The sequence below is a fragment of the Buteo buteo genome, chromosome 11 (assembly GCF_964188355.1).
Source record: "Buteo buteo chromosome 11, bButBut1.hap1.1, whole genome shotgun sequence".
NCBI lineage: Eukaryota > Metazoa > Chordata > Aves > Accipitriformes > Accipitridae > Buteo > Buteo buteo.
The window spans coordinates 29,920,279-29,947,179 of record NC_134181.1 but is presented as its reverse complement, the minus strand read 5'-3'; the positions used below and the strand labels follow the sequence as shown (position 1 = coordinate 29,947,179).

Here is a 26,901-nt window from a genome sequence, read left to right as displayed (position 1 = left end):
CATATGGCTGTAGAGGAAAACTTCCAAATGCAAGCTACATCAAATAGTGTTGCTTTGCATTTCTTAACAAATATGCAGGCCACTCCAAGATATCAGCTGCCACTCAGTTTTCCCTACTGCAGACTGAAAACTGACTAGTCCTGCCAATTTTCATTTTTTTCTTTCAATAACTGGCCAGAAAGAAGTGACATAAATGAGATTCAGGTCAATGACACTCACTTCAGCTTGGGAAGCTTTCAAAAAGTAGAAGTGGTATGAACTGTAGACGAAAATCCACAGGGAAAAGAGGAAAGTAGAAAGACAGTCATATTTTCAGAAAACTGAGGAACAGAACTCCTTTACCTTCAACAGGGGCACAGCAAGGAGGGCCACGAACAAGAAGCAGAAGAGCAAATGCCTCCAAAATCACCTTGTTATATTTTGCTAAGGACTACACCTCCCAAGGGAATGTTTTGGTCCAAACTACTACAGAGAGATATCCCAACCTAAGCTCTAAGAGGCATTTTTCAGGCACAGCCCATGCACCAAGGTTGCTTGCAGTGGCTCTGACAGGGAGCTAGACAATTAGCTCAGGTGTAACCAATTACACTCTAGTCATTAGAGGCACCTCACCAAGACAATCCATACAAGTTTTCAGGCAAACACAATGTTGTGTGAATTTGAACAGCCAGAGTTCTTCCAGAGGGTTCAGAAAACACTGTGGTCTCTGGAAGATCACGGACACTGCTCAAAAGGCACAACGAAAACACTCCACATCTCAGAGCTATGCTCACCAAACCAGGTCAGTGCACCACAATCACGCTTACCTTTGCACAGTGAAGATCCTTATGTTTCTTGAGCAGTTTATCCGCTTGCTGGATTGCCATTTTATTATTGCCATTATCGAGATAATCTGCATATGAAGAACATATATAGTATTATGACAGAACACAAGACCATTCTGGAAAGCTACCTCTAATTTTACCATGGAGTATGTGCTGTTAGGCCAGTAGTGCAAACCACATTTTCCTTGTACAATTACTACTAAGCCAAATGTTCAGGAAAAATGCCATTTTGTAGATGAAGTATTCATCTCCCTGTACTAGTTTTAGTCATTCAAACAAACAAGCTTTTGTAATTACTCCACATAGATCATTACAGCAACAAAAGAGACATATAATAGAGCAGGTTCTGCAGCAACAGCTCTTTGCTAGCAATGGAGCTTAGGCTCTTTGCTTCAGAAAAAGTAGAAATTAATTTGGTGTGCCTTTGGGAGACTTTCAATGACTTTCAACAGGCAGTAGGTTAGAAACTAAGCACTCACAATCTATCAAAGCATTAATTGAGAAGACCTACTTGTCCACAGGATCCATACTTCAGGCAGAGCAAATGTGTCCCCTAACAGAGTATCACTATGCTTTCACCAGACTGGTTTTAGAGACGAAATATGCTACAGGGATACCCCACTATCTAGTAAAACTTCAGCCACAGAAAACCCCTGCCTCGAGACCATTCTCTCATTTTTTTAGCTCGGTATTATAATTTTCAGCTTCACCTACAGCAAGTGCACTATCATGTTATTAAACAATTACAAACAAGCCATTTTAGATTAGACCATGATCCCTATATGCTTCCTATCCCTCAAAAATTAAGACTTATTACCCAAAATGCAGCAGAAAAGCTTAGCTGCACCTGACATGCTGACAGGGAAGGGTCTGCTCACACTGTTCTGGCCTCTCCTACCAAACTGCTAATAGAGCTAATACTAGTTAATTGAAATTATATTACACATCTTTTTCTTGTTAGGACTGTAGTTCTCATTATAAGAGAGAACTCTTTTACCAAGAAGAGGTGACCTTTAGTAATTCCTTGGTATATGGTACAAAGTGTGAATCTACACTAATGAGATTTATATTTGGCAGCTTTAACATTTGATTCCATGGCCAAGTGCTGCAGATTTAAAGTAGAGCTAATTGGGCTCCTGAGACCATACAGACAAAACCTCAAAGGAGGCAGCCTGCCCACACTAACTAACCAAAACAAAATATTGCTGCATATGATATAGTTTGAAACTCTAATACACTTTCTTTATATGGGTTAGATGGCCATTTTAACTCATGAAAACCTGTCCACCACCTTTAACATTAAAACTTAAGCAGGGATTTCTCAGTGAAGAGGTTTCAAAACTGTGGAACAGAACATCCTGACGATCTCTTCATACACCAGCAGAGACTTCTAAAGGATCTGTGTTGCACAGTTCACTTACACGCAAATTATCTGCCACGCTGCACTGCCTGTCTTGGATCGTTTAACAACTGTGCCGATAAGATCTCCGCTTTAGGTCTCCTAAAGTAAATCAAATAAACCACAAACTTCTCTAACTGCAGCAGAATAAAAAGATTGTATTTTCCTAAAAACAAGTAAGTTTGTTGGAAGCCAAAGTAGCTGGCAACTTCCAAAGGAATTCAAGCTGAAGGAAAATAAACTCAAGCCTATATTGGTTTCAAGTCCGTAGGTGGAGATGTTCAGTGGCTGGAAATGCAACATGTGAACCTTCAGGTGAAGGGAGAACAAATCAAGATGAAAGATAAACATAGCTGTCAAGGAACCCTGAGTAATCAAGGCACACAGTGCAAACAGAAAAGCACTGTTTTAAGTCAAGAACCAGACTTTCGATCTCATGCTGCACGTCTCCAGTTTATGACTTTTGTGAAGTTGTGTACTCACCTCTTTAAGGACATACACTTTATTTTGTGTTCTGCAGCACCAAAGCCTGAATTCAAATCTTACAATGCAGATAACCCTTTCTAGAACTAGCAGAAAGCAATTTTAAAGCTCTCTCCCTAATAGGTTTACTCTCTGAAATGAATAGTGAAATACATCTCAACATCATCTGCTTTAATATTGGTTGAATTTACCCAGCTTTTTCTTTTAGGAACATTTAAAATCTTACACAGGTTATAACACAAATAATTGCACATTAATAAAAATGTCAATCACAGCACATAGAGAAAACTAAGGGAAAACTTAAAAATTGTTACATAAAGACGAACTGCACAGCTGTGCTCATAATTATGTAATGAACTTTAAGACAGCTGTGTGTTTACACTTCTAATCAAACAAAACAATCCTCCTCCATTACACTGGAATCCATCAGGGATGCAAGTCTATACCGCACCATCCTCACTGCCCAAGCGGCAAAGGACATTCCCAAAGCGTGTTCATCCCCAAATGAGGGCAGCTCTCCACGCGTTTCTAGGGAAAGATTTTTTTTCTGGTGTTGAAAAAGTTGAGAACATTTTCCAAAATCTCTATCCAATCTTCAATTTTAGGGACGAAACGATACCGTAGCCTGGGGAAGCAGTTTTCTTTTTCTCTGTATTTGCATAAACAGAGACAAGCTTGTCTACAATCTCTTAAGCAATCCCAACTACATGTAATACCCTTGGAAATATCTGGGGACAGCTTAATACAAGAGGTTTCTTAACAAGACCATCTCCTGAATACTCCACTCCCATTTCCCAATTAATTTTCATAACACCACAATTAGTCCGTACCACAACCCTTCAACGTACAACTTTAAGGTTTCCGTGACCGCTCTTGCTCCTTTTATGAATTAATCCATTTCTAACGCCTCTGCAGCAGAAAACAAACGCCGACCAAAGTTACCTTGGCCGAGAGACAGAAGCACAGACCCACCAGTACCGCCCGAGGAGAGCGGGACCGCCTGCGAGCGGGCTGCTCTCGCCCCTCCACGCCTTCTCCCGCAGGCGGGTTGGGGGGGTCCTGAGCGGGGAGACCAACAACACCCCCCCAGGGCAGGGGGAGTTCGGAGGAAGGGGCCGCTGCCCGCTGGAAGACGGGCGGCGGGGACGGAACTCGGGTCCCCCCCGCCCCGGCCCAGCCAAACTCCCGCTTCCAGCCCCGGGCGGGCGGCCCGGGCGGGGCGGGGGTGTGTGTGTGTGTGTGCGGGAGAAACCGGGGCCGGGCTTCGCCGGCCTCCGCGGTAGCTCCCCGCACACCCGCACACCCCGCGGGCTGACCGGGGCAACGGCGTCCGGCGGAGAGGCGCCCGCGGGAGGAAGGAACGGGGCGACGGGAGGCCGAGAGCCTCCCCCGGGGTAGGGGACGGTAGGGGACGGCCGGGGCCGCGCTCCCCCTCGCCCCCGCAGCGGGCTGCCCCGGAGCCTGCCCGCCCAGCGGGGCGCGGGGCTCGCCCGTCGCCGGGGATGGAGCGGGAGAGGCGGGCGAGCGCAGGGCCCCGCCGGAGGAGCCAGCCAGCGCTTTGCCGGGCCGGGCCGGGCCGCCCGGCGGGCCCCTCCGCGCCGTCCCCAGGCGCCGCCGGGGCAACCCCGCGAGACCGCGGCGGCGGGGCGGCCCGCCGGCCCGGGGGACCGGGGGCGGGGGGGGGTGGGGGGGTCCGTACCGTAGATGGGCCGCAGGCGCCGGTCGTTGGGGTCCTGCACATGGCCCCGCGCCGCCATGATGAGAGCGCAGAACCGCAGTGCGCAGCCGCCGGCCGGGCCGGCCCGGGGGCGGGGGTGAAGGGGCCGGTAGGAAGCGCGGGGCGGGGCCGGGCCCGGTGCGGGGTTCCCGGGCAGACGGGCTGCCGTTTCGGGGTCGATCCGCATCCGTCCGTCCGTCCCCCGCGCTCCGTCAGCCCCCCGCGCTGCCGAGGGCGGGGGTGTCTCCTCGCTCCCGCTGCCCTGAGGCGGGGGTGCCCCAGCCCTCTCCCCCGGCTGAGGGCAGGGAGCAGCCGCCCGCCGGCGGTGCCCCGGGCCCCCCGCTCTGAGGGAACGGGGTGTGGGGTGTGTGTCTTTTTCCCGCCCTCGGTGAGGTGCGGGTGCCCCCAGCCGCTGAGGGGGCTGAGGGAAAGGGGGTGCCTCTCTTTTCAGCCCCCGGACAAAAATAAAAATGGCTATAGCTGCAGTCAGCGAGGCGGAAACCCGGCTGTGTGGCAACTGGTAAGAAATGAAACTGAATGCTTGGCAGGGGTGTCTCTGTGTGGGTGCCTCTCCTTCGGGCAGGCGAGCTCGGCGGTTCAGTAAGTAAGCGGTGCATATTCCCTTGAAATGCTGTGAAATACTAGAAGGGGCAGATTAATAATGAACGTACTATCTTTTTAGAAATGTTTGGGGTTTGGTTTTACCTTGTCAAGTCTTACACAGTAATTTTCCCAACCTTTACTCAAGTTTCTGACTAAACAGGCAATTAGATAGAAACCAAAGTATTCGAATAGAAATAAAGACTTCGTTTCCAGTGGGGTACACATGAAGTATGTGATTCCAAGTTTTTCTTTAGCAGCTGTGTGGCTCAGAAGCAGAGATGTAAAAACAGAATCGATAGGCACATATTGTTGTGGTAGTTGTTTCTCTTTGATACACTTCTCTTTCTTTAGAAGCTTTCTTTAGAAACTCCAGTGTTGGTAATACATTTACAGATAATGATGTAATCTCAGTCAAGTTGTATCTTGAATACAAGCAACTAAAGGAATTAACTTTTTTTTTTTCCCTCTCAAAGAGGCATCGGAATCCAGTTTCTTGCAACATCAGTCTAGTTTGTTTGCAAGCAGTTGAGTATGTGCAGTTTAGACGCTGCTGTTGGATGCTGTTGCTTTGCCAGGCTGTTGGCTGCTTCAGATCTGGCAAGGCAGAAAACTGAACCGCTCTAGTGTTTTTCCTTTGTGACACGGAAGGCACTGAATGATAGGTTATAAAGTTGATTTTGGTGTTTTGAAGGCTGATTTCTTGCACTTCTTGATATATCCATCTAGAAATTATGCTACCTGCTTGAGTTAGGAATAAGGGCTAAGCTCCTAGTGCCTCAGTTCTTTTTGGACCTTTTGTGTTTGTAAGCCTTGCATCCTCCTCAAGATAGGAAAATGGGTATCTTAGAAATGAGGTGAGTTGGGGAATTTTGGCTACAGAGTAATATGGTTACAGCTATCATTCACTGAACAGATCTGGCCTAACAGGATCTGTTATTTATATTTTCCAAGCAGAGCACTGTTTGACCTCTCATAGCCAAGTTATTTTCAGGAAGAAACTTATCTTCTCTGATTAGTTTATTAACTTGAACCTGGTGGTAACTTGTTTATGCTGCAAAATTTGTCTTTCACATAAGGAAATAAATCCACCTTGGTTTTATCTTAATGCAGTGTGAAAATTGTGACTTTTGCATGCTACATATGTTAATATCCCACCTGTAAAGGAACTCTGAGGCCTGGTTGGGCTTGCCTTCCTCTTTATTTACTTGGTTCTCTAAACCATGAATTCATAGAAAGCTTTCTTAGGATTTTTTTTTTAATGAAAATCTGCTTGAAATTGTTGTCAGTGTATATTCTGCAAAGTAACATCTGTGACTTTCTCGTAGCAAAAAGGATATTCCTGCTGCTAATTTCATCATTCATGAAATCCACTGTAGCAGAAATATTGAAGTATGCCACTACTGCAGTGAATCAGTCCCAAAATCTGAGATGAAGAACCATATTGAGTCTGAACATGTGCAGGTGAGAAACAAATTTCTCCTCTAAAATTGTTGACTTCTGTGGCAATTAATCTGATGAGGTCTGTTTATTGTAGGTTACCTGCAAGTGTAGGATGAAGATAGAAAACAGTCTCTTGAAGGATCATGAGGTTTGTGGACTTTATATTATTAGACCCTTGGAAGATACTCTATGGTATCTCTAAGCACTGATTCTAGAGCTTTTCTGTCAGCCAAGATCTGGATTCCAGCCTGTGATTTATGTGTCCTTTTTATTGAACCATGCTTTCTAAATTCACACCCTATGAGGGAAGGTGGTTGGAAACTGCCTGAAAGTGGTGGAGCCTGCTCAAGTCTTCATATCAAAGGGGTATCTGTGATAATTGGTGATTTTGTCCGTATTAGTGATTAAGATGAAAAATGGTACACTATTTCAAAAGTACAGAATATGATTAATTTGACTTTTTTTCATTCCTTTAACATTATCCATTTCTGACTCTGTTGCAGTCATTATGTGAGTTTTAATAACTCATTATGTCCAAAAAGACTTTTAAAATAGCTTGTAAAATAGACTAAAATAGGACACAGTGGGATTTTCTGAGTTTCTGAATCCAGTTGATGCTGTCACAGGCAATCTTGTTATAAATGTCAGTACCTTCCCTTCCTATGGGCTCATTTAAAGGCAACTCTGGAAGTGCCACCTAAGTCTGCTTATTGCTGAGGAAAAAATTATTTTCTTTGAAGATATGTCCAGTTCAAATCCCTGGAAGTAGCTTATCCTCACGTTTGTTTGTAGTGCTTTTAGTTGTGTTTGTAAAGCAAATGATGATGTATTATTGCAGCATCTGCAGTTATAACATGTAATGCATCTATGTTTAACCCCTTTTGAAGGGCAACTTACCTGTCATTCAATGTAGGCTAAAGAACATATGCAAGCAATTCTTGTTGAGTAGTAAATGAGCTGTAAATCTATTCCTTAATAGAACACATGTTTTTTTAGCAGTACTCAATGAAATGTGATTAGTACTGGATTTCAAGACTATATCTAAAAGCTAACTTCAAAAAGCACTACATGAATCTGCTGGCCAAGCGTTAACAGGTTTAAAAAAAAAAGTTCTGAGTATTTGGAGTGCTTCAGCTGGCATGTTTATGACTACACGGGTTATACAACACATTGTTCTTACATTTCTCACATAGTATCTTATTCCAGGCTATTCTTTAGTGTAGCTTTGGATCTGGCTAAAGAAACAATAGGCCGCTCAACTCTTAAGCAAACTGAGAACCTTCCTCCACCTTTGCCTCAGTTCTCCATATGTGAAGAATAATCCCTCTTTCTTTTCCCAGGCATCAGCATGCCCTCTGCGTCCTGCCCTCTGCCAGTACTGTGACATACAGCTTACTTTCGACAAGCTCCAGGACCATGAAATTTACTGCGGAGCTAGGACTGAGACATGTGGTGGGTGTGGTCGTAACATCATGGTGAAAGATCTAAAAGAGCATCCTCAAGTCTGTGGGCAAGAGGTGAAACAATTAAGAGGAAGCAGAACAGTGCCTCGCTTTGAGGATGAGGATCCAGATTTGCATGCCCTTCAAGACATTAGAAACCGACTAAGATCAGGTAACTGTGCTGGGCCTTTGTGGAGGATGCCCAACATGCTAGAAAAGCAGATTTATAGCAGCTATGTAGGAGACAAACCCCTTAAGGACATTAGCAGAAGGAGTGTTTCAGCAGTAAGAAGAACCTAAAGTACCTAAAGGGGGCCTATAAGAAAGCTGGAGAGGGACTTTTTACAAGGGCATGTCATGGTAGGACAAGGGATAATGGCTTTAAACTGAAAGAGGGTAGATTTAGATTAGCTGTAAGGAAGAAGTTCTTCACTGTGAGGGTGGTGAGGCACTGGAGCAGGTTGCCCAGCGAAGTTGTGTATGCCCCATCCCTGGAAGTGTTCAAGGCCAGATTGGATGGGGCTTTGAGCAACCTGGTCTAGTGGAAGATGCCCATGGCTGGGGGGTTGGAACTAGATGATCTTTAAGGTCCCTTCCAACCCAAACCATTCTACCATTCTGTGAAATCAAAAGCGAGGTAAGTTGTAGAGAAGAGTAGTATTTGGCTTCTAATTTGACATTTGGCAGCTGATCCAAGTATAAGGTTTTGTTAATTGCTTTCTGTGAAAATACTGAATAATGAAAGCTCTGGAGGCACTGTGAGTGGGACGGACTATTTTAGTGTGGAATAGAACTGCAAAGTTATAAGCCAGCTAAGTTAGAGGACTGCTGAGATACCTGGTGTGAAAGCCCAGTCCACTGCCTGTTCTTCTGTCTGAAAGTATCTAGCTTAAAAATGAAATGGCAGTTGTTTGCTCACTGCAAATTCTGTCTGGTTTTGTCTAGCAGCTGCACTCCCCTGTACTTCAGTTAGGTAGAAGGGTAGGTAAGATTTGGATGTGGGTTCACATATGTAGTGCTGCACATTTCTGCAGTAACATCCTGTTTGGACATAGCTGAGACTATTATCAATGCCTTTGCTCTTTCCTAAGCTTCTAATCTCTTACCTCCACGTGCAGGGGGTCATGTCACACTAAAGACATAGCCCTTCCATGAGCTCTCGGCTGAATCTATGCTCTACTTTATGCTGTGGGCTGCTCAGAGGATTTAACACCACAGAACACTAAATTACAGTCTTTGCTGTAGAAGACTGCCTGGCTTGCAGAAATAACTTCTGGGCTTAGTTAATAAAACTGAATAATCTGGAGAGCTGTAACTTGTAGGCCACTTACTTACACTAACTTCCAAAGAGTGTTCACAAGTAGTATTTTTATGCACATGTAAGCTTTGTTTAAAATTCTCATGTAATCAGTACAACTGAAATACCAGAGAGATTTGAAATAGGTCAGCACGGGTGAGGAGCACTTAGCCTGTCTTTAGGCATCATCAGTTGTCTGGGGCCCTGTTCTGGAACCCTGGTTTTCTTTTCGGTGTAGCTTTCCTACCAGAAAACATTTCGGGGTTTTCTTCTGTACATGTATAATTCCCACTGTTGTCAAATGTAATCTCATTAAAAAGAATTTGTTTTCCCATCAATATACTGTAAAAACAAAGCTGAAGTGTTTCAGCTTTGTAAAAGAGATAAGACTGCAGTATATTGATTGGACCTTGTTCACAGTGTAGGTCACAGAAGCTTCCTCAGTGACTTTGTAAAGCTCCCAAGAAGCTTAAGTTCAAGCTTTTGGAGTAAGAGGAATGACTTTCTTCTTGTTCTCCCTTTTGGCTTGTTACAAACAAAAATAGGATGACTGTTTTCCTTCTTCCTCCTGAATTTGATACAGGTGTCCTTCTAGGCTTTGAAACACTGAACTCCATGAGTGTCCACATGTGCACATGTGAAACTCTCATGGTGGAGCTAGTCTAATGTCCAGAATGGAACTGCTTGTGGCAGGCTTAACATTCTCTCCAATTTATGGTATTTATCTTTTGAAGAGGATGAACTGGAGCAGTTGGAGAGAAATGAAAACATTCATTCTTCCCTTTATGAAGACTGGAATGCTGATTTAGACTACGTGTTGGCTCTTAGCCTACAAAATGAGAATAATCCTCACAATAATACTGCAGCTGAAATTCCCAATGACTTCTGGGAAAACTACTACACCAAAGAGTCTGTGCCATCTGCCCGTCTTAATGAAACAGACAAGTCAAATATCTTCTCCTGTGACTCTTTAGTGGCTTTTAGCCCATCAAAGCACATAAAAAGTGAGTATAAACGCTGTTGTGGTGGGTTTTTTTTCCTTAAAGTTTGAGGGAAGGGAGAAGGAAAGAGAGGATTCTTGGGTTGGGAATGTCAGATATTACCTAGGTATTTTAAAATGTCAAAATGAGTCTCTTTGAGACTCCCTCTTGTCGTGGTTTAACCCCAGCCAGCAGCCATGCAGCCTCTCACTCACTTCCCCCCACCCAGTGGGATGGGGGAGAGAATCGGAAGAAAAAAGGTAAAACTTGTGGGTTGAAATAAGAACAGTTTAATAGAACGGAAAGGAAGAAACTAATAATGATAATAATAACAATAATAAAATGACAATAATAATAATAAAAGGATTGGAATATACAAAACAAGTGATGCACAATGCAATTGCTCACCACTTGCTGACTGATGCCCAGTTAGTTCCCGAGCAGCAATCTGCCCCCAGGCCAACTCCCCCCAGTTTATATACTGGACATGACGTCCCATGGTATGGAATATCCCTTTGGCCAGTTTGGGTCAGCTGTCCTGGCTGTGTCCCCTCCCAACTTCTTGCACCCCTCCAGCCTTCTTGCTGGCTGAGCATGAGAAACTGAAAAATCCTTGACTTGGTCTAAACACTACTTAGCAACCACTGAAAACATCAGTGTGTTACCAACATCATTTTCATACTGAACCCAAAACATAGCACTGTACCAGCTACTAGCAAGAAAATTAACTCTATCCCAGCCAAAACCAGGACACCTCTAAATCATTTTTAGATAGTTAATACACAGGAGATTAGACTCTGTATATAGAGAGTACCATTCTTCCTTTCTTTCTAAATTTTATCCTCTGCTCCTTCAAAACTTAGCAATATTAGTGTTTAAAATGGTTTATCTCAAACAAGACAGCACAGGAAGAAGTAAAAGCTATAGTGAACCTCTGCCCTTGATATGTGGCGAGAGCTTCATAACAACTGAGTAGGAGACAACTTTCTTGTTGAAGTAAACATCACAGGAAGGGAGGATATGGGGGAGACCTGAAGTGCCAGCTTATTTTGAAAGGAGGAGTGGTACTAAAGGATTTATTGAAGGCAGTAATAGGCGCTTTTACCAGACCATTCGATATATCTTTGACCCCAAAACCTTGTTCTCGCTCTGGGTGATGTGAATTTGCATATGTGAAATTCAGCAAGTGGGACTAGAGTAATTGTTTCCTTAGCATTTGCTCTGGTTGCTGTCCTGCGGCACAGAACAATAGTCTGTTGCTTAGGAATTTTGAAGATAAGTTGGTCCAACTGCATCAGACTTCTCCGTGGTGGAGGGTATAACCGTTACTTACTTTGCAGACGATGAGATCATCATGTTGCCATGTGAATTTTGTGAGGAGCTCTACCCTGCCGAAGATCTGATTCTTCACCAGGTTTAGTACTTTCTTGTATTGTATCGAGGGGTTTGCAGTAAAGACTTTTTGCTGTTACCATGACCAAAAAAGGGTGCAGTCTTCACTGAGTGATACTGTGAGAACTGTAGCGATTTGATCTTTGCAAAGCATGGGTTTTTAAGTCCATCTATGCTCAACAGGAGAACTAACTTTTCTGTGTTTCTTGCATAACAGACAGGTTGTAACCCAGCAAGTGCCTTTGCCTCGTTCAGTAAAAGAAGTTCTCCAAATCCACGAGAACATGATGGTCTGCGTGCTCTTGGGTCCAAAAGCTGTAGGTCTTGCTCTTCATCCCAGCCCCAAGCTGTCCAGGCAGAAGGAAACATTATGATTCCGTGTGAATTTTGTGGCATCCAACTAGAAGAGGAGACACTCTTTCATCATCAGGTACTAAGCAGAACTTGATCTGTTGTGTCACATCCAGTTGTTCAAGAACTATACCAAGTCCTGTGGCCTCTTGTTGTGGCACGTTTCAGGAATCCAAGTAACTGTCCTCCATGTCAGATCTTGCTAAACAAAGCCTCTTGGGTCCCATCGAAAATGTGGTATGCTGAGGCTCTTATTGGAAAATAACAATTATTTTTGAAAGCACTTACAACGAAAGCTAAACAAAAAGCCCTGAAATTGCACAATAGAAATGTTTGACTTGTACATAAAAGCTATGTTGAAACCAGGATATATGAATCACGGCTAAAGTGGGAGAAGAACACAAGCGTATGACCTGTGTAGCAAGAGAGGAAGTAGACAACACAGACTACAAATCTGGGAGATGGAGGAATGTCTGTCTCAGAGGGTAGATGTAAAGAGAGAGGGAAAAGGTAAGAGCGCGAATACATCAGAAGCTCAGCCTGAGAGAGAAATGGTGGGTTTATGAAGTGATGGGTGCTGCAGAGTGCTTACTGGGGTATTCCGATTCTTCTATATGTTGCTGTCTGATACTTCTCATACAGAAAGAACACCAGGTCTTGTTACTGCTGAGGCTGTTACTGCTTTCCAAGAATGCTGGACAGATACCAACTGGGCCACTTGGTGCTTAATGCTTCTGTACGCCTAAAGAGCAGATTCAGGGGGTGGTGTGCACGTGGAAGAGAGTCCTCTGGAATTTGCTACTATTACAAACAAGTTATGAAAATGCTGGGCTTCCTCATTTTCTGTTTCTTTCACATTCTTACAGTCCTAACTAACAAAGCTGTATTTTGTTTGTTTTTCTGGGCCTTTCCTCTCCTAGGTGATAGTAAAATCAGTATTAATAGAAATGAGATCTGATAAAATTTCATAGCTTATCCTTTGCTAAATAGTTGTGCTTGACACAAAGAAGTCCCATCCACTTGCTGTTACAGTTGTCTGTTGGAAGTCTTTTTTTGTTATTTTCCCTCACCCTATCTAACTGGTTTGGAAATGCAGAACACAAAGACTACTTTATCTATCAGCTTCTAATATTTTTGGTGAAGTTTATCTATGATAATCAGGACTTGTTAAGAATTAGCGACTGGAGCCGAGTTGCAACAATATAGTTTACAAACCACGAAAAGGACACCCTGTATTTAAAGTTTTGTGTTCCACGTAGTATTCCTGGTATCTAACAAAGGTAACAAATGTTTTCCTTTCTAGTTCATATTTTTTTGTGTCCTATGCGTTTCTATCTTCTTATTTTGTTTTTCCTTGGTGTAAGTAACCTGCAGAAAAACATGATTTTATAACCAGGAGAGCCAACAGGGGCACTACTGGGGGCAGCGTAACTTGGAAACAACTTTCAACTTGACTTTTGTCCTTGGATTTGGTTTTTATGATGGCACTGATACCAGATTGATATTGGGAACTTGATCAGAACTATAGTGACAGTACTTCAGGGCTGCTTTCCCCATGCTTGGGACTGGCTTTGCAGGGTCATCTTTAGGCATGAGAGGCAGAAGGCTGAATAAGAGAGCGTATGGCTGTTGGCTGGCTGGCAGCAAGGCCCCAAATACAGGGTGCTTCTGTTCAGCAGGACCAGCTCACACTGCCAGTTCCATTTTTGCTTAGGTCCTGTGATAGCTAGTAATTATTCCTAAGCTCTGTGTAAGAGAACATGTGGGTGCCTGCAAGCAATATCTGCCTCTTCCTAAAAACAATTCCATACTAACCTGAATCTTTGAGGGGTGATACTCTGCAGAGTTTTTACAGGAATAAGTCTGAATGAGCTGTCATTTAAACAGTCCGATGTATGTTTTGCTTTAGCACCATTGTGATCTGCGGCCAGCCAGCCCAGCAGCCAGCTTTCCAGCTCAGCAGCTGCTGTCTCCTCAAGCCAACAGAGAGAGAAGAGAATCACCAGAGCTGGCTCGGAGACGAATCAGGCATCAAGGTGTGGGCAAAACACAGACTTAACACACAATTTTTCCTGTACATTTGCAGGAACACTGTGCGTATTCCAAGCTGAATAAATGTTGTTACCCTGTTGTGTCTCCAAACTTTAAAAATCTTTGATATACTACCATTGGTCTAGTTTTATGCAAGAAAGATTAAATCACTGAAACTTGGTATCCTCAAAGATCTTGGTTATGAAGCCCTGTGCTGCATTTACTATTCCTATTGAAGTGCTGTATTCTTATCCTCTCAGGAGATGTTTCTCCTCAGCGCGCAGGAGGCTTTGGGCAGCAGAGGCTCAGCTATCCTGCACTAGGGACCAAGTCGCCGAGTAATACCGCAAACACCAGGAACGCACCATTGTCTTCTTCAGTGAGAGCTAGCGATGCTCCCGACTTGAGAGGGAAGCCCAGGAAGGTGGCTGGCAACGAGGGAAGACCGAAGAACAGAGGTGCAAGTGGATCTGCAGGTGGGACAACGCCACGTGTGAGACCTACTCAGAACTTTCATTCAGAAGCCTTCACATCCAGCTTCTCGAGAACTTCTCCAGCCCAACCAAGGTAACACTTTTGCCTTCTGTATCAAGCAGCCACAGTGGGCCTGCCCTAAAGGGTACGGGATCAGTGGCACTGTAGGAGCAAGTTTTGCTCTGCTGAAAGTGGGGATGCAGCTTTAGGCCTGGTGCATTCTGATCTTCAGATGGCAGCAACCCAACAGCAGCAATAGTGACAAATCCATTCCAGTCCTCTGCCTCATCTCCTCATGGTACAAATCTGGACTCCCTCCTATTTGCCTGTGGCTGAAAAGGTTTCACTCAGTTTAATTTGGCTGGTGCTTATCTGAGTTTCAAACTTGGGCTCTTATAGCAAAATAGAACGGACAAAATGATCACTGGGAGAAAATGTAGGATAATGCCCTGTTACCTGTCCATTATAGCGTGCTCATCTTAGCTTTTCTCTTTGCTCTCTGAAGAGGATCTGTTCTTCTGCTACAAATATGACTGGCTCAGGGTTCAGGAGAAACATGAAGGGCCTCTTCCTAGGACTTCCAAAGCCTCCCTGGTGTGAAGGACCTGTGTTTATTTAGCAGTAAGAGCACTGAAATGGGTAGGCTTGCTTCCTCTGAAAGTGTCCCTGTTCTTCTACAGCACCAGCAACGGAGGAGGAAAGAACCTTGGGATGTCAGACGGTCCTGTCAGCTTCAGGCGCAGGAACACAAAGGTAAGGCGCTCAGCGCAGGGTGGGAGAACGGTGCTTCGCTCTGTGATCAGGTGTGGATTCGACACCTGTGTTTCAGAGCGCTTCAACAGGCACCTCTCCAGTCTCTTGGTGTCCAAGTGTTTTAAAGTGCCGAGGGTTCAGGTGCTGCTGACTTGCTGCATGCTTGGCTCGTCCTGTGAGTGAGACTGGTTGGGAAGAGAGGGCAGTGCCTGGCTGTTACCCCTCGTGATGGTTTTGTCAGGACAATGAACTCATTTTACAGACCTTCCTGTTCAGTGAGGTTTTTGTCAATTGCTTTTTATCAAGTACTCTTTGAAAACAGCATTTTAACTTTTTTTTTTTTTCCTCCTTCCCTTGAGGCAAAAGCCCAGAACCCAGCATCTGGATGTCCAGGGGAGGAGTGATCCACCACTTAACAAAAAACATGTTTAGCACTCATGTTTACTACGTGCTATAGTACTTATTTATCCAAGCGCAAGTAAATTCCTATATTGCTGTGTCATTGAAGACTTTCTATGAATTTAAATTTTTACAGGCAAGCGATCATTTTATATGTGTATGTATTTTCAATTTGTGAGAGTATACTACAGATTTTTACTTCTGTGATCTATACTAGCACTGTCGCAAGACAGCAAATACACTTCTACCCTGGGAACCACCTGGGTTTTGTTTCCATACTGGCTCTTTGTGACACCCAGCGAATTTTTTACATACTGAGCTTCAAGCCTGTGTCCTGCTGCTCTTGTGCTAGTTCATTATTCTTAAGACGGCACCAAGAGATGAAAAACAAGATCAAGCCACCAGCCAGGACGCCGCCGGGGAAGAGGTGGGCCTAGGAGCTAACCCAAGTCCTGTGGAGGCCAGAAGACCCAGCACCGCAGGGCAGTTTGGTCAGGATGGTTCAGCCCGGGATCGGGGATTGAATCGAGTGGTTCGCCTCAACATGCCCTCTGCAGCAGCAGGAGCCGAAGGGAGGGCTGACGGGGCAGCACTGGAGACCTTGCGGCTGAACCTGTTCCTGGAGCTTAACGTTGGGTCTCCCCAGGGCTGCAGTTCAGCCCAGCGAAGCTGTCTGTGCCCTGCGGGGCTGGAGGGGCCTGCGCCGCCAGCTGCACCTCCTCCGGTGTTACCGGGTGCCCAGGGCACAGTCACTGGCGGAGGGGTAAGCGCTGAGCCCGGGGCTGTCTTGTAAAATGCTTTTTAATGCCACGTCAGTCAGTGCTTTTTAAATTCCGTGATAATGACATTTATCTCATGATGTCCCAAGACACGGTGCAGTATAAAAATCTTATCACGTGAAGTGGCGTGAGGGTGAGGTGACCACCCCACACCTGGCGGTGGCCAACTCAGAATCGCAGGCAGCAGGCTCTGTTAATCTGTGTTCTACTGTTACTACCTGCTTTGGCTCTTTGGTCATTTGCTTTCACAGCCCTTGTGCTTTGGGAATTGGTAATGCAAAAGGTGGAACAGGCAGGTCTTAGATAATGACCATAGGCATCAGCCTAATTAACTGGGTAGAGCAGGTGGCATTAGGCAAGGCTAATGAGCCAGTGCACCCCTCGAGGGTAGGGCTGTTACTGGAGGCCTTGTCTCTGCTGCCAGCCCTGTCCCACAAGCTGCAGCATAGGCACTAACGATGGCTGATGTGATCTTGCTTCTAAAATAAAGACATTTTACGGACGCTTCCACCAAATGTAAGCGTTTATTTATACAAGAAAAGCAGAATAAAGGTATTTAAAAACAGGTGGCAACCAACCTTGCGCTGTCATTTCTGGGGAAAACTGCTATGGCAAGATAAGGGAATCTAAGCTGGCTCTTCTGGTTTGTGAAGGTTAACAGGATGCCTTGGTTCAGAAATCGTCAGTATGAAGAATAACTAACTACCGAGCTGACAATGTGGCTTAGTCTGCATTATTCCTCAGGCATGAGAAACACTGCAGTTCTCCCTTAAGAGAAATATTAGCAACCCTTGTGCTTGCTTTCCCTTTTGTACAAAATATTTACATTTCTGTTCCAAGTAAATACAAATTACAGTGTATTAACCCATAAAAGTGGGATTTAAAAGCAGGTAACCTGCAACTTCAATTTCTAGCAGTTCTAATCCTCTGCATCAATGCAGCTTCAGCAGTGGAGGATTTCTTTCATTACTTCCAGCCCCAAATAAGGACACAATACATCTAAAGGGATGTTAAGAATCTCCTTTATGCAAGTGTACACGCTATGGCCAAGAGCACTTAACAGGTTAATGCTGTGTACGGTACCAAGATGGACACACACCAAGCTAGAACTAATACCCAGCTCCAGAGTTTTTCCAATGTTTAGTATAATTTTACATTCTGAATGAATATATATTAAAAAAAATCATCACAAACCAATCTTTGCTTTGACAAACAAGCCTATTACAGACAATGTCAAGTTCATTTAAAGCACAAGGAAGTAATGATGATTAGAAAAGCTTTAATTAAAAGGCCATTTGAGCTACAGTCGAACAACTGCAGCACTTCCTTCCCAGTAATGTGGAAAAAAAAAAGCCAAAATAAAAAAAGCCCCAAAGCCCCACCACAACTCATTCTCTTGCAGGGCTCATACCATTATTCAAAAAAAAAAAAAAAAAAAAAAACCAAAAAAAAAAACCCCAAAGTTGATGAAGGTTATTTATTGGTGTGACATTTTTCCTGTATAAGAAGCTTCATTTACACAGCAAGGTGTAAACAGCATTGACTAAAAGTTTGTTATTTGTCATCATAAATAATTAATTGTAATAAATATGTGTCAAGTAACTTTACAGCACGCTTTTCAGGGCCAAGATGCAGATACGTTCCACTCAAATGTGCTCTCTGGAAGGAGAAGACAGACATTAGCAGCAGTTTCTTACTCACAGCTGTAGTCATAGCCTTGGAAAATGCTGGCATACCGAGTTCTCCAACCCCTGCGAGTGAGGTGTTTGACTGCGCTGCAAGTCCACCCAAAGCATCAAGGGCTTGAAATGGGTGACTGAAACCCAGCGCAAAGCCACGATCCAATCGCTAGGAGGAAACCCCGAACCTATTGCTGTTGGCAGCAACAGTTCTGCCATGAAATTCAGCTGGCAATCCTCATGTTTCCTTGCGGCACCTGTTTGGGAACACGCGTCCTGGATGGGAAGAAACCGGCACCAAGCCGTTACTTCTGCTTAGTTTTCCCCTCGGTCTCTGTAAACTCCACGTGTGTTTGCGCTTACTCCGAGTGATTTCTCGGCTACGTATATGCTTCTACCAGGAAATGGACAAGATTCAAGAGTAAATATTCTTCCTACATGTATCTGTTCCTTTGGAAGGGCAATATGCAATAGAAGGGTAACACAGCTTTCCTAACCACAGGATTTGGAGACTCTGTATGCCAACAACTATCTCTACAACTGTTGCACACACATTTTTCCATTCGCTCACAGAAGAACAAGAATATACACGCTTGTTTAGGCTTTTCTCTCTTACTCACATTTTATCTTCCAAGTACCACACACTCACCATTCCCAATATTAACAATAATATACAATAAATACAGCTTTTTCGATTCCCATTACCACTGACGAGCCAAATTAGCATACATTGTCTTCTAAAGAGACATAGAATACCAACCTTAAAGTACAGTTACACATACCTCATCGTAGACCTTTCGTGTGGTTGATGCGCACGAAGCACATCGGAAGGAAAATAACAAACGCGTAGCTCAGTACTGGCACTTAACTTACATCGAGTACCAAGCCGAGCAGCACAGCGGTGACCGCAGTGTGTTCTCTTCAGTTCTTTAGCACGCAGGTGATTCCCACTTGTGCTGGGTTCTAAGCGGTGAACAAAGCAACGTCGTACTTTTAAATGAACCCGGTGCAGGGCAACCGCTTTTATACGAGTAAAGGAAGATACACGTGTTGATGTGGTGTTTTGAAACCACCCCAGAACGTATTTTCACAACATACAAAAGTTAAACCTGGAGGATTGTTCTCTCTCTGTAGTCTGCTCTTATCTTTCCACAGAAAATAGAAGCTTTATCTTCAAACACGTAACTTTGTGCCTTCCCCCCCCACCTCATCCTCCTCTTGGGTCTTGCATTTCTAGGATAATTGGCTCGTAGATCAAAGATCATTTTTGAGTACAAAAATGAGTTCCAGGTGGTTAACCACGCAGTGATTATTCTGAAAGCTTGTTCAGAAATAGGATAAAGTCACAGATTAGAAGCTTGAACTGTGTATCTTACACCATACAGAGAGAAGCCATTTTGTTTCTGCTAATAGTTTAATTACAAGAAATTATTTTGTTACTAAGCGAAGCAGACATTCACGAACATCTAGGGCAAGAACCCAACTGAATTACAGTCCTTTCACTGTTCTTTCCATTATAAATCTTTCTCATCAAAAGTGTCTAGCTGAAGCCCCAAATTAACTGTGGCAGTCACCTGTGTGCTTGCTTATAGTTCAGAAAGTTACAAGAAAACAGTGGAAACATAAACATGCAGTTTGGCAGCATATTTTCTGCTCTAAAACTCAAGCAAGTGCTAGAAATTCTGCACGTTCTCTGCCTGTGACAGAAGAGGTACCATGCTCTGTTCCTGCGGCTGCCAAGCAGCCACTCTCTCCTCACACCAGATTCTTTCTGTTTTTGTACTCAAAAATGTTTCTTGGAAGAGCAATCTACGAGCTTTCACCTCTGAGTGCTCCCAAACTCAGAATGCCCTCACTTTTGTTGTGTTTGCATGGGTAAGATCGTTCTAAATTACAAAATTAGAAATGCACATGTTTAAAGGTTTTTCAAAATTAAATTATACACAAACTGGTCTTTACTAAACTATCCTACAAATATTCCACAAACAAGGCAGCAAAATAACCAGTCCACCACAAAGTCTACAAATACAAAATGTAAGTCTTCCAGTAATTGTTGTAACGGGAACAAAAGTTCAGAAAATAAATTAACCTCCAGCTCATCACACAGTGTTACAGGAGGTATTTTTATGTGAACTGAAGGGTTTCCAATGTCAGCAGAGTCATGAAACAATCCAGACAGTCACCTCTAGGCATCCCCTTCTCCCGCTCAGCCGCTGAGCGGATCCTCCCGGTAGTGGATGGCGTATCGGAGCTTCTCCAGCATGATGTCCAGCGAGGAGTACTGAGGAAGTTTGATCATAAACATGCATGTTTCGACACGGATGTACCGAGAGTCTGGAGAACCTGCGGGGGAAGAAGCACCAGAAAGGGTGTGAACATGCCCGCTGCTTTTCACCTTATTCTCCAAAAGCATCCTTCCCCCACGCCCCTTGCTAAGAAGTGTCGAAATAAAATTCCTGCCCATCATGCGTCTCTTGAACCTTAAATACTGCCGTGCTTCCCCATCAGTCCTTAGGCCGGTATTTTTCCAGTAGTCCAACCATTTTAAAAGCATACGAGACGAATACTATACAAAGTCTCCTGTCGTCTCTAGAGGGCCAAGTTTTCAGTAGTTATTTTATATTTTATTTTTACACGGTTTATAAACAAGTTCTCTCTCTTCTCACTTGCAGCCATAACTACTTGCCTCTCTTTTGTCACTCCTTATGCATTAAATAGAAGTTTAAATTAAAAAAATGGGAACCAAAAGCTAGAACCACGATGCAAGCAGAACTGATTTTCTTTGCCTTCAGAGACAGAGGGCAAACGCACCTGCAGCTCCATCGGGGGGGGCTATTTTCATGGGGTATGGCGGGACGTGGGCAGTATCAGGGCCTCCGTCTTTGCAAGGACACGTGAAGGGGATTCGCTCCTGGTTACAGGCGAACTTTATGAACTTGCAAAGCTCCTCCTGAGTGAACATCTCCAACGCACTCCAGAAAAACTCGATGTGCTGATCGGTTTCCATCAAGCCCACCTGGTACATGGTGTGTGCCTAAGAGAAAAGAAAGCAAGATGTCCGCTGCTGCCGCCTTCTTCCTTCATACATCTTTCCCACTTACACTTTAAAAGGATGGAAGGGGGAGGCGAACTACACCCATCTCCCCAAGTTCTCCTGCCTTTTCAAAGCAATTCGGAAATCCAGCCATGGTAGAGTGTTAATGTACGTGGTTTTGTATCTTTCTAGCCCATCAACTTCTGTAACAGGCTTGTCTTGGTGTGTCTCCTCCTAGTGGAGGTAGCGCATGTTACTTTTTTGTTTAATATGCAGGACCGGGGCAGTTCAGCATTGCCGCTGTTCAAGGAAAACGCAAAACAATGCTAACACCCATGGTTGAGCATGTTATACAACTTCACAAAAGAACAGTTCTTTTTATGGCATAATTCTTACAGTAACAGAATGAAAGTATTTGGGACCAGAAGTTGCCTGTTACAGATTAGTTTTAGATTTTCAGAAACTATTTGCAACTCAAAATCAGGGCAATGGCGCTTTCAGCCATTTAAAAAATTTCAGCCGTTTCAACCATTCAGCCATTTTATTCAATATTTGCTCAAGTAGCAAATATTGAATAAAGCTGAATAAAATGGAGACAGATTAAAAATTTTATGTTAAAAAGTAAATTCATTATTCCTCTCTGGAACAAGCTCCAGTCCTATTTTTTCCTGAACCCAATGAAATCTTAAAAAACTTCCCCGAGGGGCAGAGCGGGAAGGTGTCCGAGTACAGGCCAGCGTTCCACAAGCACCATCCTGGCTATACCACAAGCAGAAGATCCTCCCCTAACACCTCCCACGTGGGAGGGTCCTCTCCTCTATCTGTCAGACAGGTAAGTTTTGCCAAAGAAGCTGCAGTTCTTCGCACCTTGAGAAACTCCAGGTTAATGTAGGGAAGCCCACATGTCCTCAGCTCCATCTCTAGAGGGGTCAGCGTAGTCAGAAGCTGCAGGGGAATGATAGAACCCAGCCCAGCACGCACTGCAGTCATGCACTCGGGAGTCTGCAGCTCACGCATCCTCAAGTTCCGGATTGCTGTTGCATACACGTCCTTGTTCTCCCACCTGCAAGGGCAGAGATTCAGGACAAAAAAAAGAGAGCGTGTGAGAGCCCTCTCGCCCTACCCCAGACCGTTACACACGGAGGGGTTTTATGGGGAGATTCCACTTTGGAATAATTGAGAGTGAGCATTAAGCTACTTGCATTCTGATGCTTCCCAATTTAATTCCACTTTCCTCAGCTTCTTCCTCTTCTCTCATGCTTGCCCGTTTCTCACAAGCCTCCTAACCATGGCTGTTTATTGAAGCCAGCAAACAGCCGATAAGCACGGCTTTTCAGCTCCCTGTTCCTTACAGAACAAAAGGCAGTAAATAGCCCTAGTGATTCCAAGTTCCTGCCAACAAATGTAAAGCTTTCCCAGATCCTTCCAGCCTTCAGCTTGTTACAAAAGCATCTCTGCAGAGCCTGGTGCTTGGAAAATTATTCTAGAGATGCTTCTTTCCCATGTAACCCAGTGCAACGTCCTGCTAAGGTGGCTGTTACTTACCCCACCGGAATGTGCCTGCCTCTGGGACAAAGCTCCACTTCTTCCCCTGTCATAGTCAGGTAGGTGAATTTGCAGCATGGCTTGTTAGGACAGTCCGGGCTCTCTGTTGCTAGATGCTGAGAAGCAATTTCTGCACACAGAGCTTCCAGTTCTGTCTCATCATTTATCTGTCACAAAACACAAGACTAGTACCTGGTGACCAGCATGCCATACCGTGTTATTCTTGTGACTCATTTAAGGTATCACTACAACGTACAAAGTGCACTCATTCTGTCATCTGGAGACATCATGGACAGTGAAAGCCAGCAATTGCTTTGGTGGGTTATTTTCTGGTTTAGCACTGCCAAGTTCCAGTAAACATTTCAGAAGCCTTAATTCCACTGTACCTGGCAGCAGAGGAGACTGAGCAGCTTTTCCAAGCCGTCAGGATGTAAAATCCTGCAGCCAAGATCAGTCAACCCTGCTCACATGAAGACATCTGCTAGCTGTGAAGCCAACCACTACTATTTAGGGCAGTCAGTAAAGTTAGCTGCTTCTAGAACAACATGCTTATGGGGGAAACTCTGAGGAAAAAAAAAGGAGGGAAAAGAAAAAAGTTACTTACATTTTCAAATTTTTTGACATAGTTGTAGGTGAGGATGTCAGCTTCCTGGAGATCAACGTCAGGATCCAGTGGCTCTCCTACCAGGGTCTTCCAGAAGGAGGGCAGAAGGTCAAGTGGCAGAGGAACATCTGCTCGAATTGCAATACCCAAGAGCTGCCCAAAGAAATGGAACAACTGCTCCTCTGCATAGGTTATAGGGCTAGGTGTCAAAATATACTTCCCCTTTAGAAAAGAAAACAGAATAGAGCACACAAACCAGTATTTAAAAATTCGTGCATACCCTGCAGGTCCACAAGTTAATAGGCTTGTGAAAATACTGATTTGAACATGATGAATATTGCTTAGCTGGCTACAAAAGGGTTTGCTCAAGCGTGGGTGGAGTCTATATATATTATACGGTGATATCATATCACATTATCTTATCACTTGATGATCAAAAGCAATACCATAAAGTTGGTTTCCTTGAAAGCCCTGCTTTTACAAGCTCTGTTAATCAGCATTCACAGGACTTTTCTGTATTTGTATTATCAGTTCGATACCCAAGTCTTTCAGTTGTGGCATGTTTCTGAAATACAGTCTGGATATGCAAAGCCAGGTTTGCTTACGTAGTTGGTCTTGTGGAAAACGAGCCATTTTCCTACCTTGTGAATACTCCTGCGAAGGACCTACACCTCAACTACTGTAAATTCTTTGAGCCATAAGCTTTATCTTGTTTCTATAATATATCTACTGCATGAAATAGGAGGACACTAAATATGAATTAAATAACACAGATGGAGCATCTTACTCTACTAGCAATGCAACTGACTTTTCTGGTGACATTCCTGGAGTAATACCAGCAGAACGTGACTTTGCTAGTTTGAGACAGACAACCTTCAAGTCAGACAACTGAACCAGATTCACTTTAAGTGAACTTTGACCAGGAGTCTTAATTCTGCTACATTTTGCAGTTTTGACTACTTGGCTACTTCTTCAAGTACCTGCAGTGCCACTTGAAGTGCAATGGGGCATTCATCAACAGTCATTTTCAGTTCTATCAGGCATGTGAGACCTATCTGGTTAGATGTGATCACATAGGCTGTTGATCTGAAGCTTCCCTCTGTATCGCTAACCGAATGTGTTCTACTCCTGGTCAAACACATGCATTCAAAAAGAGAAAAGCAACTTAATTTCTTGCATTGAGATATCACACCTTATTCTTATTGACTGCAGAGCTCGGGCACAACAGGAGAAGGGAGAGCGAGGAGCTCTGTAACTCTTTACAAACTTGCCAAAGGAAGTGACGGAAAGATCCACCTGAAAAAGAGAGGGGCAAAATAATGAAATGCCCTCTGAGGCTTGTTACCGCTGCCTTTTACTCCAGGATTTGCCGTTCTCCTTGAAATCGTGTTTCATGCCTTAAATTACAACCTTAATCTCTCTGGCCGCACAGACACGTGGCTTAAACAAAGGTCGGGCAGCTGCCAGCCATGCCAGCCTACTACTCACGTGCAAGTCCACATTTAAATAGTTTAACTGCATGAAAAAAATATTCATTTAATTGCTTCCTGTTAAATTCCTAAACTGCTGCTTTGTCTCCCAGCACTCTATGTGTAAGACTAGCACAAACATTTGTTACACCAGTTGGCCTGCAAATGGAATTCATTACTTGATTAGAAGATGAATGGTGCTGTCTTCATAATGACAGAGCATTTCCACAGCTAAAAGCAGTGAAGCAATGCATCAGAAATCATTACAGATGCTGAGCTGTGGACATAACATTTATCTCTTTATAGATACTGTCAATAACCACCACAGACCTTAAAAAGAAAAGAATTCCCCTCGAGAGAAGGCATCAAGGAGCCCTTTGTTCAGCTAATAAGTGCACACTGACAAGAATTTTCCTTTACACAATTTGATAGACGGCACTAGTTGGTAATATGAGAAGTGCATTTGGGGCTTTTCTTCTCTAACACCGTATACCCCCATGAATCTCCAAAAAGGACCTATTACAATCCGTACACAGAGACTGCATTAATTTAGATAGCAGCGATCAATTTTCTTCTTCAACACACAGTTGATATTTTGCCTCGATACCCTATCAATTATTCAACAGATCTGCAAAGCAAGATTTTCTTGGCTCTTGGCTAAATCAAGTCTCTTCCTGGAGTACATGCAACCCACGTAGCATCCAAGGGAGCCAGCACCCGCAAAGAAAGTCAATATCCAAAAGGAGCTGGACAACATCCACATAAAGAAGATCTTACAAAATGAAACCGCACAAATTAAAGTGTAGTGTCAAGAGAAGAGAAGGCATAATAATCTTGTTTAATAAAGTAAGATTATTGCTCAATACTTTCTGTTGAAAAGCAGTACTCCTATGTCATGAGGAGTCTGTCTCTGTATTGGTTAGGTAAAATTAGGGCAGTTGATTGTCTATTCCTTTATGAGGTTCATTCTTTTAACCAGTCACATGAGAATTATTGAAATGATTACAAGAAATACTGTACATCATCTCACAAAAAATGAGGAAGATGCAATCTTAATGCTATCTACTGCAAAAATTAAGGACAGTTTTTAACGCAACAAAACCCTTACCATACTCACCCTCTCTTCAGCTTGGCTGGGACAAGCTGAACTTCATATTTCTGATGGCAAGCTGAAAACAATTCTCAAAATCACCTCACTTCAGCATGATCATTTTTAATGGTTAATGCTTGCATAGTCGTTGACAGCTACATTTGATAATGTATCCTATACTAGTATTTAATGGTATCTTAATCTATTGGCTATACAATCTCACATCACTTTAATAAGAAAAAACACAGTAGCACTACCCAGCTCATTAATACCAAGAAAGTACTTTAAAAAAAAATAAAAATCTTTGTTATCAGCACAGTCTGGGTTTACCATGACCGAGCATCAAAACAACCTGAAGAGACATTCTTACTAAATGCTCTTCCTATGCTTCAAACAACTTACTATTACTTTACACTGATTTGCTCTAGTTAGCAAAGTCACATGCCCAGGCAGGCATACTTCCTGCTGTATTAGCTAAAATATGAAAATTAACCATCTAGCTTGCTTAGTTCTTGGAAGCTTCATTCTTTTCCATCTGCAGGAGTACAAACACTAAAGGTAACGCTGCTCCTTAAAGTTAACATGAGCCACATTCTGGTGAAAACTTGCACTCCACCTGGAGTAAGTTCTCACGACTGTACCTGATGTCACTCAGGCTGGTAACTCTGTAATCCTGACTTACTTGTTCCATGAACCTCCTCCCCTGTGAACCGAATGTTGAAAGCATACGTAGGGTCTCCACCACTGGCAAGTTTAACGCAGAGCTGCGAGGATGGCACACAGGCTAGCTGTCTTGCTGCCTGACAGAAATAGGAATTTTCTGAAGAACGGATCTCCCCTATTTAAAAACAAAAGAAGAAAATAAAATCCCCATCCTTGGAGTATTTTGCATTAATAAGCACCTGAGTGTGGTTAAAACAGATCTGACTTGTTGCAATGGATTACAATGGATTTTGAAAAGGATCAACGTTTCTCATACCTCCAACAATTTCCAAGGGATCCAGGGTGATTTCTGGGGCTGCGTGATCAGCAGTTCTTTGGACAGTGGCATTCAGCACTCTATTCATTACAGTTACTTTTGTGTCATAAAAGATTAAACCTAATAAAGAAACACAT

The 26,901-nt window shown here is 43.6% G+C and overlaps 3 protein-coding genes across 10 annotated transcripts in view; 1 reads left to right on the top strand and 2 right to left on the bottom strand.

The window, feature by feature from the left end:
- The window catches only part of NAA25 (N-alpha-acetyltransferase 25, NatB auxiliary subunit), a 32,108-nt gene extending 27,590 nt beyond the window's left edge, over positions 1-4,518 (bottom strand). For both annotated transcript variants that reach the window (XM_075041214.1, XM_075041216.1), the window contains exons 1-2: positions 4,406-4,518; positions 807-892 (exon numbers count right to left, since the gene is read on the bottom strand). In XM_075041214.1, the coding sequence (XP_074897315.1) occupies positions 807-892; positions 4,406-4,463 (144 nt within the window). In that variant the 5' untranslated portion in view covers positions 4,464-4,518. The remainder of the gene's footprint in view (positions 1-806; positions 893-4,405) is intronic.
- Positions 4,519-4,624: 106 nt separating this feature from the next.
- Positions 4,625-17,338, top strand: TRAFD1 (TRAF-type zinc finger domain containing 1). Of its 2 annotated transcripts, XM_075041218.1 has the most exons (11): positions 4,626-4,943; positions 6,352-6,487; positions 6,561-6,614; positions 7,807-8,080; positions 9,940-10,209; positions 11,526-11,599; positions 11,795-12,007; positions 13,838-13,964; positions 14,220-14,526; positions 15,114-15,186; positions 15,546-17,338. In XM_075041218.1, exons 1-11 carry the CDS (start codon positions 4,894-4,896, stop codon positions 15,588-15,590), a joined length of 1,623 nt encoding a protein of 540 aa, XP_074897319.1. In that variant the 5' UTR covers positions 4,626-4,893; the 3' UTR covers positions 15,591-17,338. The 2 variants fall into 2 exon arrangements, with proteins under 2 accessions (XP_074897320.1, XP_074897319.1); XM_075041219.1 differs by lacking the exon at positions 6,561-6,614 and having other exon boundaries at positions 4,625-4,943.
- A 753-nt stretch (positions 17,339-18,091) lies between these two features.
- Positions 18,092-26,901, bottom strand: part of HECTD4 (HECT domain E3 ubiquitin protein ligase 4) — a 78,038-nt gene continuing 69,228 nt past the window's right edge. For 4 of the 6 annotated variants that reach the window (XM_075041207.1, XM_075041210.1, XM_075041209.1 and 1 more), the window contains exons 69-76: positions 26,765-26,884; positions 26,468-26,623; positions 24,419-24,522; positions 23,227-23,448; positions 22,623-22,789; positions 21,945-22,140; positions 20,855-21,077; positions 18,092-20,386 (exon numbers count right to left, since the gene is read on the bottom strand). In XM_075041207.1, the coding sequence (XP_074897308.1) occupies positions 20,250-20,386; positions 20,855-21,077; positions 21,945-22,140; positions 22,623-22,789; positions 23,227-23,448; positions 24,419-24,522; positions 26,468-26,623; positions 26,765-26,884 (1,325 nt within the window). In that variant the 3' untranslated portion in view covers positions 18,092-20,249. The other 2 variants (XM_075041208.1, XM_075041212.1) reach the window with 2 other exon arrangements.